This window comes from Saimiri boliviensis, chromosome 8 (genome assembly GCF_048565385.1).
Source record: "Saimiri boliviensis isolate mSaiBol1 chromosome 8, mSaiBol1.pri, whole genome shotgun sequence".
NCBI lineage: Eukaryota > Metazoa > Chordata > Mammalia > Primates > Cebidae > Saimiri > Saimiri boliviensis.
Genome location: NC_133456.1, coordinates 2,658,767 through 2,675,713, shown reverse-complemented (window position 1 = coordinate 2,675,713; position 16,947 = coordinate 2,658,767). Strand labels below are relative to the sequence as shown.

The 16,947-nt window shown below is 38.1% G+C and overlaps 1 protein-coding gene across 15 annotated transcripts in view; it reads left to right on the top strand.

Annotated features, from left to right (window-relative positions):
• Positions 1-16,947, top strand: part of ABI3BP (ABI family member 3 binding protein) — a 248,398-nt gene that overhangs the window by 140,413 nt on the left and 91,038 nt on the right. For 12 of the 15 annotated variants that reach the window (XM_074403568.1, XM_074403565.1, XM_074403559.1 and 9 more), the window contains 7 exons: positions 6,750-6,815; positions 7,960-8,034; positions 8,570-8,644; positions 9,846-9,920; positions 11,116-11,187; positions 12,311-12,385; positions 16,904-16,945. In XM_074403568.1, the coding sequence (XP_074259669.1) occupies positions 6,750-6,815; positions 7,960-8,034; positions 8,570-8,644; positions 9,846-9,920; positions 11,116-11,187; positions 12,311-12,385; positions 16,904-16,945 (480 nt within the window). The remainder of the gene's footprint in view (positions 1-6,749; positions 6,816-7,959; positions 8,035-8,569; positions 8,645-9,845; positions 9,921-11,115; positions 11,188-12,310; positions 12,386-16,903; positions 16,946-16,947) is intronic. The other 3 variants (XM_074403572.1, XM_074403571.1, XM_074403564.1) reach the window with 1 other exon arrangement.

The following is a 16,947-nucleotide window of genomic DNA, read 5'->3' as shown; positions in this document are numbered from 1 at the left end:
ATAATTCTTAATTAAAAGGCAAGACCAGCAGAGGGAAGCTGAAGCTGTGACTGGTGGGGAAGCCACATTTACTCGTATTAGCCAGAAGGTGGGGAGGGTAACGTGTGTGCTCTGGATGATGTTCATGCTTTTGTCTGTGTGCCACGTGATTATAGACTGGTCCTTTTGTCTTGATCCATCATGATCACAGAGTTGTCTTGTCTGATATTGGTGTGCTTTAGAATTGTTGGTGTTCAACAGGAGAGCATCACAGCCTACCTATGGGTACCAGACCAGCGCCTGGATGCCAGGGGCTGCTTTTCTCTTTATCAACCATTAAATTTTAGATTTATCATACTTTTTGTAAAGTTTATTTTGCTTTACTGTTTTCTGGATTTGTTTTCAACACATTCTATATCAGAAAATGAAAATGTGTGTGCCCAAAAAGGTTTCTGAACCATTCTTAGATATAAAAGACTCATGAAAACTCTAACTTGTACACCAAATATTGAAATTCCTAGGTCATTTCATAGTTTTTGGCAACTGTGGGACAGGATATTTGAAGTTTGGAATATCCCAGGAAATCTGAGATGTGTAGTCATCAAATATATTCTTCCTGCTTTCAGCCTATTTGTCCTGATTTTTCATTAGTGCTGCGTTTTGTGATTTCATTATTTGGAATTGCATTTTGTATTGAACCTTCTATAAAGTATGTTTAAGTGAGATTGATTGATTTTGATTGCCTTGGCAAATCTAACTTTCCTTAAAACATATAAAGGTAATCAAGAAAATATGTTCTATAATTACGTATCAGAATATAAAATTATTTATAAATTTTGTATGGAAAGGAAGTTGGCCACCCTTTAGAATACTTACCTGCTTGTGACAATATTTCAGAAAAGTCAGTCTTTCTGATGATGCAATAAAATTGGTTTTATGTTTTATTGGAATGTAGCCAGTTAACTATGATCTCAGTGTTATTAAGGAGAAAGTCTAGAAAAGTTCTCAATATCTTCCAATCAAATGAATTGTGCAAGTCCATGTACATACACGCGCTTGTTGGACCATTTCTCCACTGGAATACAGTAATTTGTGTTTACATAGCAATTTTCTTCTAGGAGATTCAAGGGGCTATTATATACCATCACATGGAGGCTTCCAAAGTCCCTAGAAACTGTCAGAGCTATTTTCTTTTACCTTAAAGTAATACGAGAGAAACTTAACTCTGAATGGGTTAGAAGAGGAAAAATTCGGTTCATTCATTTCTTTCCTATCTTTTATTCAGTAAACCACGCCGAGTTAAAAGTAAAGCAATGACATGTAGCTTGAAAATTTGAGAACAGCTTTTACAACTGAGGAAATTGAATGTTATTACTGGGGCCATGTGCCTTCCAGATATGGTATATAGGAAATATCACATGATCTGTGAGAGGCCCGCCAGTCCCTGAAGCTTATTCTCATTGTGATTGTGATGAGAACTCTGTGAGCTCTAAGGTGAGACAGAGCTAGGTTAATAACCAGCTCAACTACAAGTTAAATAACTAAACAACTTGTTCCATCTATAAAATGGAAATAAGGTATAAATTTCTCACCAGGTTATTATGTCTTAGGAATAATGTATAAATTACTTACTATAATGTACAATATATAAAGGGATGCCTTGTTTTTATTTCCTTAATACAATGAAATCTGGCATTGACTGCTACCCCTTCACGTCATACTGTTTATCCCAACTTCCTGAATTGCTACATGCAATCAATAATAGCAATTATGTTTTTAAATTATTTAATAAAAGATGGAGGAAGAGAGAAAAAACCTCTAAGCTCATATTTATGTATATATTATATATAATTTATATATGATATATATATCTAATATGACATATAACATGTAATATATATACTATATGTATATATAATCATAATAAATGATCTGTGGTTCTTCATTTCCATTCTCAAACTTTTTTACAAGTGAAATGAAGACCCATAGATCATTAGGCTATTCCCAAGGGGTGGCAGGACCTCTGAATGATAATAGGCCCAATGGCCTATTACCCTTATGGTAGGGATGGTAAATCTTATCACATAGGCTGTCTCTTCAGTTACGGTGGCAGCAAGAATCACTCTGTAATCTGGGCTCTGGGGTCCTTCTTGGGATCAATGAGCAAAATGGCGTCACTGACAACCTGCTGTGTGTTTTGTGGGCACCAGGGAAGTGAGAAGCAGCATAAATGCCATGTATTTATCATCCCACAGATGGCATGTGCATGACTTCTGAAGACTTAATATGAGTTGGGGGCTTACGTGGAAGTGAGCTTTTTGTTTCTGGCTTGATAATGCCGTAAGTGTTAAGCCTCCTGAATTTACTTAATCATAACCTTGAAAGGCCGTCTTTGAATACCAGTAGAGTTTCAATAGCAAATAAAGACAGTGGTTGCAAATCCATTCATTTGACGTGTTTGTTTCCATCCTTAGGAAATCCTGCTGCCTGTCCTTCTCCCAAGTGTGCAGACAAACCAGACATTTCTCCCACTTTACTGTTACTGATTACTAAGCTGCTGCTTCTGGCATTATTTCCTCTTGAACCATATACAGTTACCTTGTAGAGACTTCCTTTGACAGAGAGAACTAAGCATGGTCGGCTTCAGTTTTTCCATTAGATTTTTCTTTGGGAGCTTCCTTTTGGAGGTCATCACTCATTATTTTTAGTGTTAAATTCTTACAGGACTTTGTGGAGCTAGAGGAAATTGAACATGTAATGTGCCCTATATATCATTTCAAGGCTTAAAATCTGCAGCCATCAGCATGCCCAAGGAGTAGTAGATTGGTTAGAACGTTTTGGCAGCACGTGGTTTGCTCAGAGTGGTTCAAAAGAAGTAAACATATGAGGACCTGCTCATTTATTATCTGTCTGCCCTGTAAGGTGTTGATTAGCACAGCCCTGGCCCACCCAACTTGACTGACCTCAGAAGAGGAGAAAATACAGGACTGGGCAGGAGTATTGATGCTTTCAGAGCAGGAAAACAGATTACAGGTATAGCAGATGGTTTGTAGATTCACTGTGGCTTTTAAGAGATTTATATCTTCAGCCTTTAATTTTATTTCATTAACATTTTTATGAATATTTTCTTGAAGGCAATATTTTCACAAATTTCAAGGCCAACTAGAAAGGGATTTTGTTTTTCCATCAACTGAAGACAGCATTATCAATGTATTTAAGTGATGCTGAGAACTCTGTGTGGTCCTGTTTTTCTCCTCTAGCTACTTGCTGCATTTTCTCATTGTTCCTTCCCTTAGGATTCCATTTCTGTGATAGGGTATGTCCACACGAGCATATGGCAGGTATTTGTGTAGCAGAGGAAGAGACTTGTGTGCACACACCTGCACATCATAACATAATTAGAGGACATGTTATTTTATACTCTAAACTAAGCCGGGAAGTTAAACTCAGTAAACCATCAAACTCACTGTTACTGTTGATTGTTTATTGTAATGGACATCTTGCAAATTAATTCTGAGTATCTACCATGTACCAGTTTCTAGATTAAGTAAGCCTTGATGAGCATGATGAGCGTGATAGACACGATTTCTCCGTTAACGAGTTCTTTTGTCTAAGAGTTAATGTTAAAAAGGACGTATTCACATAGTTACTAATATTCAAGAGAATTTGGACAAGATACAGTCTCGATCATTTGAAATAGTTTGCCCGTATGCCATCACGTGTTTCCAAGCAATATCAGGGCATTTTTAGTGGGGAATTTGTGTCTCGTCACATTTTCAAAGTACTATCAGCAAAACATAATTTAACAAGATAGTTTTAAGAAGGTATAGAGCAAAGGGTAGTGCAAGTTATTTCATATTTTTTCTCTGAAAAATCTGAAAGTAAAAGTTATTATAAGTAAAACTTATCTATCATGATTAATTACTTTTTGAAATAAACGAATATTGCCTTTTATAACCTGTCAGTTGATTATTTTATTTGTTGCATTAGATTTAACCTACAACTTTTGGTCTCGTGTATGTTCTGTGAATGCCAAATCAGAGATACTGCTTAATGTCAAATAGCTGTAGCATTTCACCCATTACAATAAGCATAGTGATAGAAGTTTGCCCCTAAGCAATAATGTATGGTAATTTACAGGCTGCCATACAGAAGGGTTCACTCTTAACTCTTAGCTGCTTATCAATTTTATAGATAGTGTAGCTTTTAGAAACCAGGCCTAAAATTTCATGAATTTTACTCCAGTATAGGCATGTATATATGAGGGTTTTATAAAGAACTCAAGAGCTGTTGATTTTTAGGGAGCTTTTTGAAGAACTCTGTTTCAACACTGTCCTCTTTCCAAGACATATCTTTTCTTTTCTTTTTTTGAGAGGGCATTGCTGTCACCAAGGCTGGAGTCCAGCGGTGCGATCTTGGCTCCCTACAGCCTCTGCCTTCCAGGTTCAAGAGATTCTTGTCCCTCCCGAGTAGCTGGAACCACAGCCATGAGCAGCTAATTTCTGTATTTTTTTGGTAGAGACGGGGTTTCACTATGCTGGCCAGACTGATCTCAAGCTCCTGACCTCAAGTGTTTTACCTGCCTCAGCCTCCCAAGTGCTGGGATTACAGGCATGAGCCACTGAACACTGTACTCAGGCAATCTCTTTACATCTAAATCAAAATAGCTTGTTTAACTCAAAAATGAAAGGAGGTGTGGTATGCCGCTCAAAGCTGACAAAACATAAAACTTAGAGTGAGTGGCATATGTGGCTTTTTAGCACTTTTTCTTTCCAACTTTTAGAAACTATAGAAATAGAAAGATTAAAAACAAAGTCTGCTGGCAAATGTCTTATTTTAGTCTTAGGTATATTTGATAAAATGTTTGGAAGTTAAGGGATCTCTGAAAATTGGGAACTTCGAGATCTGAGCCACAGTGGCCAGAAGATAAGGGAAGAAGGGCTTCTTTTCCCAGTAAGCGCCTTATGGGAATAACGAGGGAAGGTGGAGGCTTGGCTTGGAACTTCCTGATTAAAAAGAAATCGGAAATATGAAAAATAAGTAAAAAGAGTGAATCGCTGTCATCTTTTGAAAGAAAATACAGAATATAGGAGTCCAATGTCACTAGATGGAAGGGAGAGTTAGGAGTTAGGATAACAGAGACAGTTATGACATTTTTCAGAAGCAACAATAGAAATAAAAAGCCACTAACTCGTAGTTTCTTATCTAGCGTGAGAGGATTAAATACAAGTTGGCAAAGGTTTTCTTATGTTTTAGGAGATAGAGCTGACGTTACTAGGTCCATGACTGAAATTGGCTGAAAGCAAGCCTAAGATCAGAAATTCCTGGCACTTTTGATTAATCTCTTAAAAAAATTAGTCATTCTTATCTGACCTTTTAAAATTACAGCAAGACTAAAGAAAACTTGCCATTACAATATAATAGATGCATTCTCAGAATGTCTGTGTATTTTTAACTCAAAATATTCTTGTGATTTTTGAGGATTTTGTGAAGCAGTAGATTCACCTTCACACACTGCAATGTCTTTTCTGTCTCTTTAATATGCCGTGCAATATAACACGCTGCCTACCTTCAGAGGATGTCACATGGTCTAATGTTATCTTTCTTACAGCCGCAACTAGCCATGTTTCAAAATCATTAAATTGTCATTGAATTACAAGAAACCCCAATGACTAAGTCTTCCTGTAAGCTTCCTTCTTTATTTCTGTGCTGCCATTTTGAACGGGCAAGAAAAGCAGTGTCTACCTCGTAATAATCGATAATCCATGCATTCTCTGTATCCTTCTTGACCATAGTGAACCGCTTTGTGCATAAAAGAGACCACTTTTTGATGCTGTATTTGCTTGCAGGTTCAACCCTTATGTGAACATGAAAATTATCCCCGTGTTAAAATAATTCCAATCTTTCTGTTTAAGCTCATTCTACTTTCCTTTATATAGAATAGAAAATCGATCTTTAAACCCACCCAAACTCAACAAAGGCTCGTGGCTCCGTGGAGAAACACGGAAAGCTGCCTCTAGGTATCATGTCAGGAGGGGATGGTGCCAAAAGAGAATCCTGGTCTTAGCGCTGCTGTTCCTGTTCCTGCTGAAGAGAGGAAAAGTACGCTGGACGGGGCCGTTTCAGTGCGTGGCCACCGGCAGATGTCTTCATGCTGCAAACCTCCACTTTATTATCTAGAAAATGACGATGACCTCCCGTTATCTAGAAAACGGGGCCACTTCCTACCTCATCTATTTCTCAGGGACGTGAAGAGGGTTAAATAAGTTGGTGTATGAGAAAGTCTCTGCAAACTGTGAAGGGCTGTCCAAACATAAGATCTCGTAACAGCAACTTTTACTAAGCAGAAAGACTGAGCAATAGACTGGGCAGGTCGCTTCAATGGGACTGCTGTTTCCTTCTTTAGAATTCTTTCCCCATACTGCCATCTGAGTTACTTATGTTTGTACTCTTTGAAGCTCTTTGCTTTACAGCTGGCACTCCATGATTATAAACATATGAGCGCTATGTTCTCATCACCCTGGAGGCCGGCGTCAGGGCGCGCTATATAAAATCCTGCAGTTCAGAGCAAGAAGGACCAAGGGCAAGTTTGGGTGATCCCTTACACGTTAGTGACAAGACCGGCAGCCTGGAGCCCAAATGCGCCAGCACCTACGTAAAACTGTCCGTCAGCCAGCATCACAACATGTCATGCAATCTTTCAAAACTCATCAAAATTAACGAAAATTAACATGTCTCTTGTTTTGCTTTCCTTTTTTTTTTTTTGAAAGCAACTTATGACGTTTCCTCAAGCCCTATGACGTCAGAAGAGCCTGGGATTTCAGAGTCCTACACAGGTACACCCAGCCCCTCCATTCTGTCTCGGGATCCCAGGTGTCCCAACAACACTTGGTGGTTTTTCCTTTAGTTTTCTGCAGAGTGAAAAAGTGTGCTCTCTGGAGCTCTGCATGGGTGAAATTTCCACCTGTGTCAGGGAGATGTGTTTTGCCCACTCCTCCCGTAGACTGATGAGTTCTTTGCATCTCTCGGTAAATAAGCTCTGTCACACGAGGGAGATGAAGATAGATTTGGCTGCCACTGAGGAAAAGTAATGTGACAGCTTATCACTCTGTTGTTCGGAATCGTCATAAAAAGGTCTCAAGAGTTTCTAGATGGTTTTGTCTAGATCAGTCGTTCTTAAATGGGGGTAATTTTTACTCCCAAATCCCTTCCCCAGGACATTTGCTAATGGTGAGACATTTTTGGTTGTCACAGCTTGGGGAAGGACTACTAGCTTCTAGTGGGTAGCGATCGGGGTGCTGTGAGACCCACACAGTACACAGAGCAGCCTCCCACAGCACAGTATTCGACCCTAATTGTCAGCAGTGCTAAGGTGAGAAACCGTGCCGTAGAACACTCACGTAATTCATTTGACCATCGCAGTTCCCTGGGTCTAATCTTTGGCTTTCAATTAACTGACCCATCTATAGGAAGTTACCTCCGTCCACCAGTTCCTTTTAGCAAATGTTTATCAAACACCTACTAAACTGGGTACTGTAAGTGATTCAAAGGGAGTAAGACTGGTTTCTGCCAGGTATAGATATATGTCTGATATTTTTTGTGTATGTAATGTTATTTGTGTCATGATCAATAAAAGTGTATAATTTTAAAGAGCAGAAAACAAAACAGTGAAATAGAATGTCAGTAGTGGGTTCAGTTAGCAATTATGAAACAGAATGGAAAAAAAACAGAAAAGCCCATTGAAAACCAGTTGAATGTATGAACCACCGTTCGATTATGGTTTCTAATGTTTAAAGTATATATGTTTTTTAAAGTGAGCTCATCTTCAACTCCTAATGTATCACTAGTTTAAAAATGTGGGTCAGCAATCCCTCAGGTATTGATATTTTTCCTCATATGAGGCATAATTTATTACTCCTGAATTTGTATTTTATTCCTCGGGCCTTCTGCTTTTATAAATGTTGACATTTATTCCAACAGCAACAAGTGACCGTATTCTGGATTCTGTCCCACCTAAAACTTCTAGAACTCTTGAACAGCCAAGGGCAACACTGGGTAATGTTTTTAACAGAAAAATCATACTTTATTTTCCATCCAAAAAAATGCTTGTGAATGCCTTTCTTCTAAGTGACCGTTTCATTCCATCACATCTAAGCATTCGTCTATCTTATTTCTTAATACGCGTGTCTACATATTTTAAATACAGTCATCTTCCATGTTCCATTTGGGGGCTCTGTTTTATTATTTTGAACCGTAATAGATAATATTTTCCCTATCCTTTTAGTTATGAAAGCTTTGAAAACTGCATGGGCATCGTCACCTACACCCTCTCCTCTCACACATGTGTGGCCTCTGTCACTTTCGTGCTTCAAGTCTGCCTGAAGTCAGCTACTGAACAATCATCATTCCAGCCTTTTTCCTACTTTAAATCAGAATTTTATTCATTAGGTTTCAAGACCACATGCATTTTTTCATCTTTAATCATGTACCTGTGGCATATGCTTTATACCATCTAAAAGCTTGTTAAAATTCTTAAAATACCTCATTTTCACTGGGATTATTCAACGGGATGGGGTGTTTGTGCTTTCAGCTCCAAGTGAAACACCGTTTGTTCCTCAAAATCTGGAAATCTTTACCAGTCCTGAAACGCAGCCTACAACACCTGGTAACTAATGACGTTTGTGTAGTTATATGCATTGAAGAAACAGGTAATGTGATTAAAAAAAAAAAAAAAAAAGTCATGTTGGCCATTTCAGAATTTTGGGTTTTGTTGTTGTTGTTGGTTGGTTGGTTTTTGCTAAATATTTCCCTTCAGTCTTTACCACGAAATTATTCAAAGAACCGAGTTATCTGTCATACTTAGCCTTATGATCATCCTCAGAGAATCTGCACAATCCTGAAGTCTATATATGTTGAGGAGTCTCTTCCTTCCAACTCTCCTTTCAACTTTGCCAGCTGGAAAATAACAGCAGAATTATAATTATTTCAAAATATCTTCCCTGGTCCTTAGCACATTTAGACACCATTTGATCAAAGTATTTTACCCAAAGTAGCCTAAGTATAGAGAGCACCAAGCAGGCTTTGCCATCCTGGACATGATGAGGAAAGATGGCTAAGAGAGGAGGTAACGCAACCTACATGTTCTAACAAAATGATTGCAGGAGCAAAGTCCGTTAACTCTTGGTGGGGATAGTAAACAGCTACACAGTTAAGGTTCTGGGCCAGGTGTGGTGGCTCACGCCTGTAATCCCAGCATTTTGGGAGGCCAAGGCGGGCAGATCACATGAGGCCAGGAGATCGAGACCAGCATGGCCAACATGGTGAAACCTGTCTCTAGTTAAAATACAGAAATTAGCCAGGTGTGGTGGTGAACGCCTGTAGTCCCAGCTGCTCAGGAGGCTGAGGCACAAGATTTGCTTGAACTTGGGAAGCCACGGTTATAGTGAGCCAAGATTGCACCATGCACTCCATCCTGGGCAACAGAATGAGACTCTGTTTATTTAAAAAAAAAAAAAAAAAAAAAGTAGTTCCAAATTTTCATTATTTGTGCTTGTCTCCTGCTATTCAATGTCATCCTTTTGAGTTTTTAATTGTACCTTGTGCTCTAAAATGCCTCAAGGGTGCTTACTTCTGATACATAATGGAACAAGGTATATCTTCTGTTCTCATGTGGAAATGTAATACCTTTTGTCCTAATCACCACTTGTTTGTTGAGCACCTATTATATATAAAACAAGGTACTGGCCATTCTAGGGATATAAGGAAATATAAAACAGTTCTTGTACTAAGTTTGTGAGTTTACAGGCACAACCTGATTGACCCCTGGGAAATATCATTTATCAAAGATATATTAAATCTTCTTCCAGCTCCCCAGCAAACTACATCTATTCCTTCTACACCAAAACGGCGCCCCAGGCCCAAACCGCCAAGAACCAAACCTGGTAAATGTCTCTTTATCTTTGCATGATACGTAATTGCAGATGGATAATGTCCATCTTATTACAGAAAGAAGGAGAGCCAGGTGCAGTGGCTCACTCCTATACCCCTAGTGCTATGAGAGGCCAAGGGAGGAGGATCACTTGAGGCCAGGAGTTTAAGACCACCCTGAGCAAGATAGTGAGACTCTGTCTCTGCAAAATGCTTAAAAAATTAGCCACGTGTGGTAGACTGCTTGAGCCCCGGAATTTGAGGCTGCAGTGAGCTATAATGATACCACTGCATTCAAGCCCGGGCAACAGAGCAAGACCCTGTCTCTGGGTGGAGGGGGGGGAAGGATATGTTTCTTAGTTTATTTACAAAATTTGAGATGAACTAAAGATGAATAATTAATGATGCAAAATAGCAAAACTCAAATGTCTCCAAAAGGGGTTTACTGAAAATTATATTTTCACATGTGAATTTTGGTAAAAACCAAGAAACAAATCATACTCATAGCAATATAGGGCGATACATGTAATTCATCTTTTGTGTGTGAATGTTTATTAAAATATTCATTAGGATGATGGTTCTTATTTTTTGGTACCTACTCTTTTCAGTTTTGCACCAGGGCAATGGCTGAGTTAGAGAGGACGTGACTCTGGTTTTCAAATAGATGGTAACCTTGAGAAGGTATAACATGAAGATGATCGCACAACATACGTTTACGTAACTTATTTCTGAGACTATAATATTTCTGTAAATGCTTCAATCATTTACACAATGCTTGAAGAAAGAGATGAAGATGCAGGCCCCAAAATACATGTAGGATTTAGACAGAAGAAAAGGAGAAGGGAATAACATATATATATATATATATATATATATATATATATATATATATATATATTATAGCACAGAGTTTGGGTGGTACAGATGCTTATTAACCTGGAGGTCAGTTCTTCATTGTCAAACAATAACACCCAGAATCACGTTTGACCAACTGGGTTTGGCTTATTGCCTTATAAGATAGATGTAATTTTGTATGATGTATACTGTTATGACAGTTAAAAAATTCTTCCTCAAAACTTTTACTCATTGTATACTTTGACTACTGAATATGGCAGCATTTTAAACAGGTCATTGAGCTCCTCTTTAGAGGGTATCTTTTTATGGTCTCCAGGATATTTCAATATTTTTTTTTTTCCTTTACATCACCAGAAAGGACCACGAGTGCTGGAACAATCACACCTAAAATTTCTAAAAGCCCTGAATCTACATGGACAACACCGGGTAATAATGATACGTCCTTAGTGGACACGTTGCTTCATTTCACCGTGGAAAAATCTAGCACCCCAGCTTTTATGTAATGTCTATTAGCTATTAAGATGGTCAAAATGGCTCATTGGAACAGTAGGGCCCATCTCATAGAGGCTACCAACTCCGTAGTTATTGTGCTTGTGGCTGGCTGATCCACAGTGAATAGATCTGAACTCAGCCTTCAGATGTCATCCTGAGCCAGCTTTTGAACCGTTGCAGCTTCCCTGTCATCTATCCAGTCACTGTATTTGAAGCCGAATCTTGTACACAGTGCTCGTTTTCTTTTTAGTAACACTCTCAAGTTCAACTCCAGACTTCATTTGGAAAAACAACTTTGAATTGAATGCTGGTAGAATTACTTTATGCTTCAGATCATAGCATTATACCTATTGGTGAATATTTTTGAGAGTAATTTTTATATTAAAATGTGTTTAGGTAGACAGGCTCAAAATGACGGATTCTGGAAACATTAGGAGACAAAACTCCACTACCCTAAAATTATACGCAGGGAGTTTACGTTTATTGTTGTGTCTTCAAAAGACGTGTACATCAGTTATTGGTTTGGATGATTTGTGATATTTTTCCTTTTTAGTTTATAAGGCTGATAAAAAATATAGCAGGTCTTAATACCTAGGTGAGTGGTTGACAGGTTCAGCAAACCACCATGGTACCCTGTGTAACAAACCTGCACATACATTGGTAAATATTAATTGTAAAACATGGTAGGTTTTTTTTTTCATGGTGCTCAGACTTAGATATGTGGTTGAGAAACATAAAGTAAGGGTGCAAAATAATTAGACTGATTTTTAAAAATCATAGGTTAAAAGAACTATCTTTACTTCGAATAATTATTGTGACTAGTAGCAATGCTATGTTTGTTAGTTAAATATATGCTTGAAATGTTTTTTCTAAACAAGATGAAAATTAACTACTTCTCTGTGAATGGATAATGAAATATTCTTTTAATAGAGTATTTCCAAAATCTTTCAAGACATTGGGTTCATTCCATTTATTTCTAGGTTTTACTTCTGTGGTTTTAGACACTGAAATGGCTAAATATTGATTTATTTATTATGTTGTTTCTTTATTTTTCCAGCTCCCAGTAAAACACAGTCTATTTCTTTGAAACCTAAAATCCCTCTCAGCCCAGAAGTGACACACACCAAACCTGGTAATTACTCTAAACTTTTTTGAATATTCCACAAGTGGGGTCAAGTTTTATGCAGTTCTTTGGAGCAAGAATTTCTGGTTTGTATTTTGACATTTGTTACATTTTTCCACGTCAAGTGCAAACATGCAATGAAATGATCTCATCATAAACAGCCACAGTGATATCACAGCATTGCTCTGAGCACTGTGGTGGATTATTATATTGACGATCACCACAGAGAAAACACAGAAATGTAATGAAGTGAATGAGTTGAGTACTGCAAAATAGTTTCCAATACCAATGTTGACTGGAATTCTAATCACATAAACAATAGCCTTTCAGCTGGAAACAAGATAAGTGTTTCTGTCTTCTAAGAACTCTGCATTATTTTAGAGCTGCTCAGTTCTCAGGCTAGAAGACCAGAAAGACCCATATTTTCCTAATGATCCAAGACTCCTAAATTGGTGCTGATTTCTGAACACTGACATCTGTTTACCTCTTAGGAATTTTAAGTGGCGTTTTCATTTAAAAAAAAAAAAAAACTGCTTTTGCAGGAAGGGATCATTCTATATATATAATTTAAGACATAAAGATTGTGGAGTGGCTGGGCGTGGTGGCTTACGCCTGTAATCCCAGCACTTTGGAAGGCTGAGGCGGGCGGATCATGAGGTCAGGAGTTCGAGACCAGCCTGGCCAACATGGTGAAACCCCATCTCTATTAAAAATACAAAAGTTAGCTGGATGTGGTGGCAGGGGCCTGTAATCCCAGCTACTCAGGAAACTGAGGCAGGAGAATCGCTTGAACCCGGAAGGTGGAGGTTGCAGTGAGCCAAGACTGCGCCATTGTACACCAGCCTAGGTAACAGAGTAACACTCCACTCAAAAAGAAAAAAAAAAAATTGTGGAATATATTGAATAACCAAATCTTGGAGTTTTCTATCTGTCTGTAATTCATATAGCAGTCTTAAATGTTGACTTATAAGATTGACTACAGGGAACTTGTCACCACTGAGGGTCATCGTTAGCTAAATGTTAAACCCTTACCACCGGAAGAAAAATCTTTCTCACTATAATGTTTAATGGATTTTGAACTTGCATTTCCATTAATGGCATGTTTACAAAGTAGGATTATTAAAGCAAGAGATTTCCTGCTAAAGTGGGCATGATTCATTTTTGCAATGAGATGGCTAAGGAAGAAAAATGTAACTGCTCAAAGAAAGAATCCTCATTACTCGCTGTAAAGAAGCAGTAAGATTTCCAGGTGTAGGTGCAGACTGAAGGAAAGGGTGTGTAGTTGACACTGTGACCATTGATGAGGCCTCCGAGTCAGAGAAATGGAATGAAAAACTCCCACTCAGAGAGGTTTTTCAGAGGAAGCAGCTTTTGAGTAAAACTCAAAGCCATAATAGTATTGGTTTAAATCAAATAACTCTGACAGCTGTGAGAGAGGGGTTTAATACACACTTATTTAAAAACCATGCTTAGAGAGCTTTGGGATAAAGTAGTAACTAGGCTGTATTTCAAGCAGAGGGCTATTACCAAGCAGATCATGAAATAGTACTGTTTGTTTGAGTCACCAAATTTAAGCATTTCTCTCCAAAGTAATTGTTTCTGTTATTAAAACATAAAATTGAAACACATCAAAAAGTTCCCCAAATGTTGGTTACAGTTTATATATGTTAGGTTACATTGTTCATTTCAGAAAAGATTTCTGAGAGGAAATTGATTAATACAGATGAGGAAGGAAGGGTATATTCTTAACACTCTAAGGTGTTGGAGCAAAAAGATCTTAATTTGACATTTCCTTTTAAAATAGGAAGAATTACTTGGAGGCTAATGTGTTTACATTCCTTTGATTTCTAAACCTTCTAATCATCAAAGAAAATCCATCCTCCTTCCTCTGACAGCAGTGTAATGACTTCAGAATCCACACCCAGACCCGTGCCAACTCAAGTGGACCTTGAATGGTCCATAGTAACACAGGCTGACGACTGGGTCTCTGCAAACCATTGCTTTCGCTTGAGATTCCTACATTTTATTTTATTTATTTTTATTTAGGGCAGACCACCTTTGTAGCTCTCCTAAAGATGTCTGTTTCTAGCCAAGGTTCAGAAGAATAAATAAACCACCCAAAGCTTTTAAAGGCCTCTCCCAGCCCTCTCCTCACACTCCTGTGTTTTTCTGTTTCACTTTCCATTACAGACTGCTTTTCCTTTGGCTTTGCTTGGTGGTTCAGTCAACGAGGAAAAATCCACATTGATTTGGGCTTGTTTTATAAACACAATTTAGTGCATTTCTCAAAAACCACAGCCACCTACCATGTCTTAACTTGTCTACCTCATCCAATGGGAATTGTTTCCTTCATGGTTTAATCTTTAATCTTCTAATGGGCTGAAAATAAGGGAGTGCCCCCCACTTACAGGTGTGTGTTTCACGTAAGTGTCTTCCAAGGTGGATAGAATAGTAAGTTGTTCTCATCCGTCCCCACGCGTGTGAGTCAAATTTGTCTTTGCTTTGTGTGGAGATGGGTGGCTTAGTCACGTACAGACCACTCAGCTTTGTTATGGAACATTTTGTACCTTTACCCATAATTCCTTATGATTGTCAAATAGAAGAAGTCTTGTCAGAAGAGAGACTCATTTTTACTAAACATAGACTTTTATGTGCAATTGACTTTGAAGCGTAATTGATGGAGTGAGTTCTATGCCTATTTGGTTTCAAACTCCGTCACGAACTCAAAAAGGCAGATTTTTCCTTATAATTTTAAAAGCGACATTCTTTAATTTTTGTGAAGTCTAAAAGATGCAGTGCGTAGCAGATCTTATGTTCTTGGTCACATTTTTGGAAGGCAACTTTGTAGAATCAAAAACATGAATCTCAACCTTGAAGTTTCAAAATAATGATTTGTTTGCTGTCTTCAGGTATGGATGCTTCTTTCATATTGATTATATTTCATGTATTGATATTTATTTTCTTCTTGTCCTATAGCCCTGAGATACCTAGACTATACATACACTCTCTTACACAGACACACCTACGATTCTCTCACACACTCATTCTCCTCCTCTCTCCTTCTCCCACGTGTACTCTTCTCTCCGCTCGTCTCTCACACACACACATCCTCTCCCTCCCTCTCTTTCCCTCCCTCCTCCTCTCACACACTCTCCCTCCTGCCTTCTCTCATACAGCTCACTCACACACACACACACTGAATTTTTACTTTGTCATGGGTATTTCAGTCCGACACATCACTACTGCCCTGCCATTCATCTGTTACGATCTATCTCTGCACAAGTTCTTGAGAAATCAGTATTCTGGGCTTTTCAAAACAACTTTTAACTTGGTTCTTTGCACCTAATTTGTACTGTTTACAACAGCCTCGACACAAACATTTTTGGATCACAGATATGCTAATGGATGATAATGCCTTTAAATAGCACCTTATGCTATTACGCATTGCTTTTGGAAATAAAAATTCTCTACGTGCATTCTTATATTTCTCAGTTGCTAAAAACTAGTTGCTACATAGAAGCAATTGTTCTTAGTTGCTACATAGAAACAACTCCCTTGTTAAGTAATATCAGAAATAATTCCTGCTAAGTCTAATGTTAGAAATGTATAAGTAGAAGAATGATTTAAGTCCTATTCAGATGGTCTGTGAATGCCGTATTTATTAGTTACTTTCTGTGAGAAAAAAAATTCAAGAATCTTAATTTTTTCTTCCCATTTCAAAAATAAAACAATTCCTTTTTTATTTTCTTCTTCTTCAACAGTAATTCTTTTTGTTCACAGAAGAGTAAGAAACTTATTGGTTAACCTTTTTTAAAGCCAAAATATTGTAACCAGACCACAATCAGCATGAAGTTTAATTTACTGATTGCTAGTCTGAATGAACATTGGAAAGTTTATCAGGATATTTACATGTTATTTAATTAACATTTTATAAAATCTGAGACTGCTTTTGGACTTACTGGTTTTTTTGGACTCATTGGTTTACCATTCAAATGGGTTAACTTTCGTATGTGAACCGATTTGTTTACCAGCAATAGATACTAGTGAGTACAGGGGCCGTCATAGGAACTTAATGGTGCCTTTTGAACCACAAGTTTAATTCCTATCTTTTTGTGAGAGAACGCCAGGTCCAGCCAAGCTGGAGATCACCGCAAACTAACAGCACAGACACAGTACCGGGGGTGAGTCTGTTGCCTTTTCTATTTCCTTGGATGAACCTGTCTGTCCTGCAAGAAACGAAGGGCAGGTGACAGGACTCTGAACAGCCTCAGAGAGGCTGCCCAGGACTCCCTCTAAGTTAGTACCTCCTCAGCACCAGAGGCAAACCAGAATATCCGGAAGTGATGGTAGCAGCTAAAAGTCAACAACAAAAATGAGAACTCTCAATTCTTGTGGTTTGTAGAGAGGATAAAAGCCAGTAGAACCTAATCATTCACCCAGGAGAGAACACCGTTTAAAGAACACGTAACTTCTATCTTAAATGGTACCCTTCAGCATTGCTTTTGATATTACTTGCTTTTATTGCAGCCCCAGAACCCCAGACTCCACTGCCGTCAGAGTCAACAATAGGT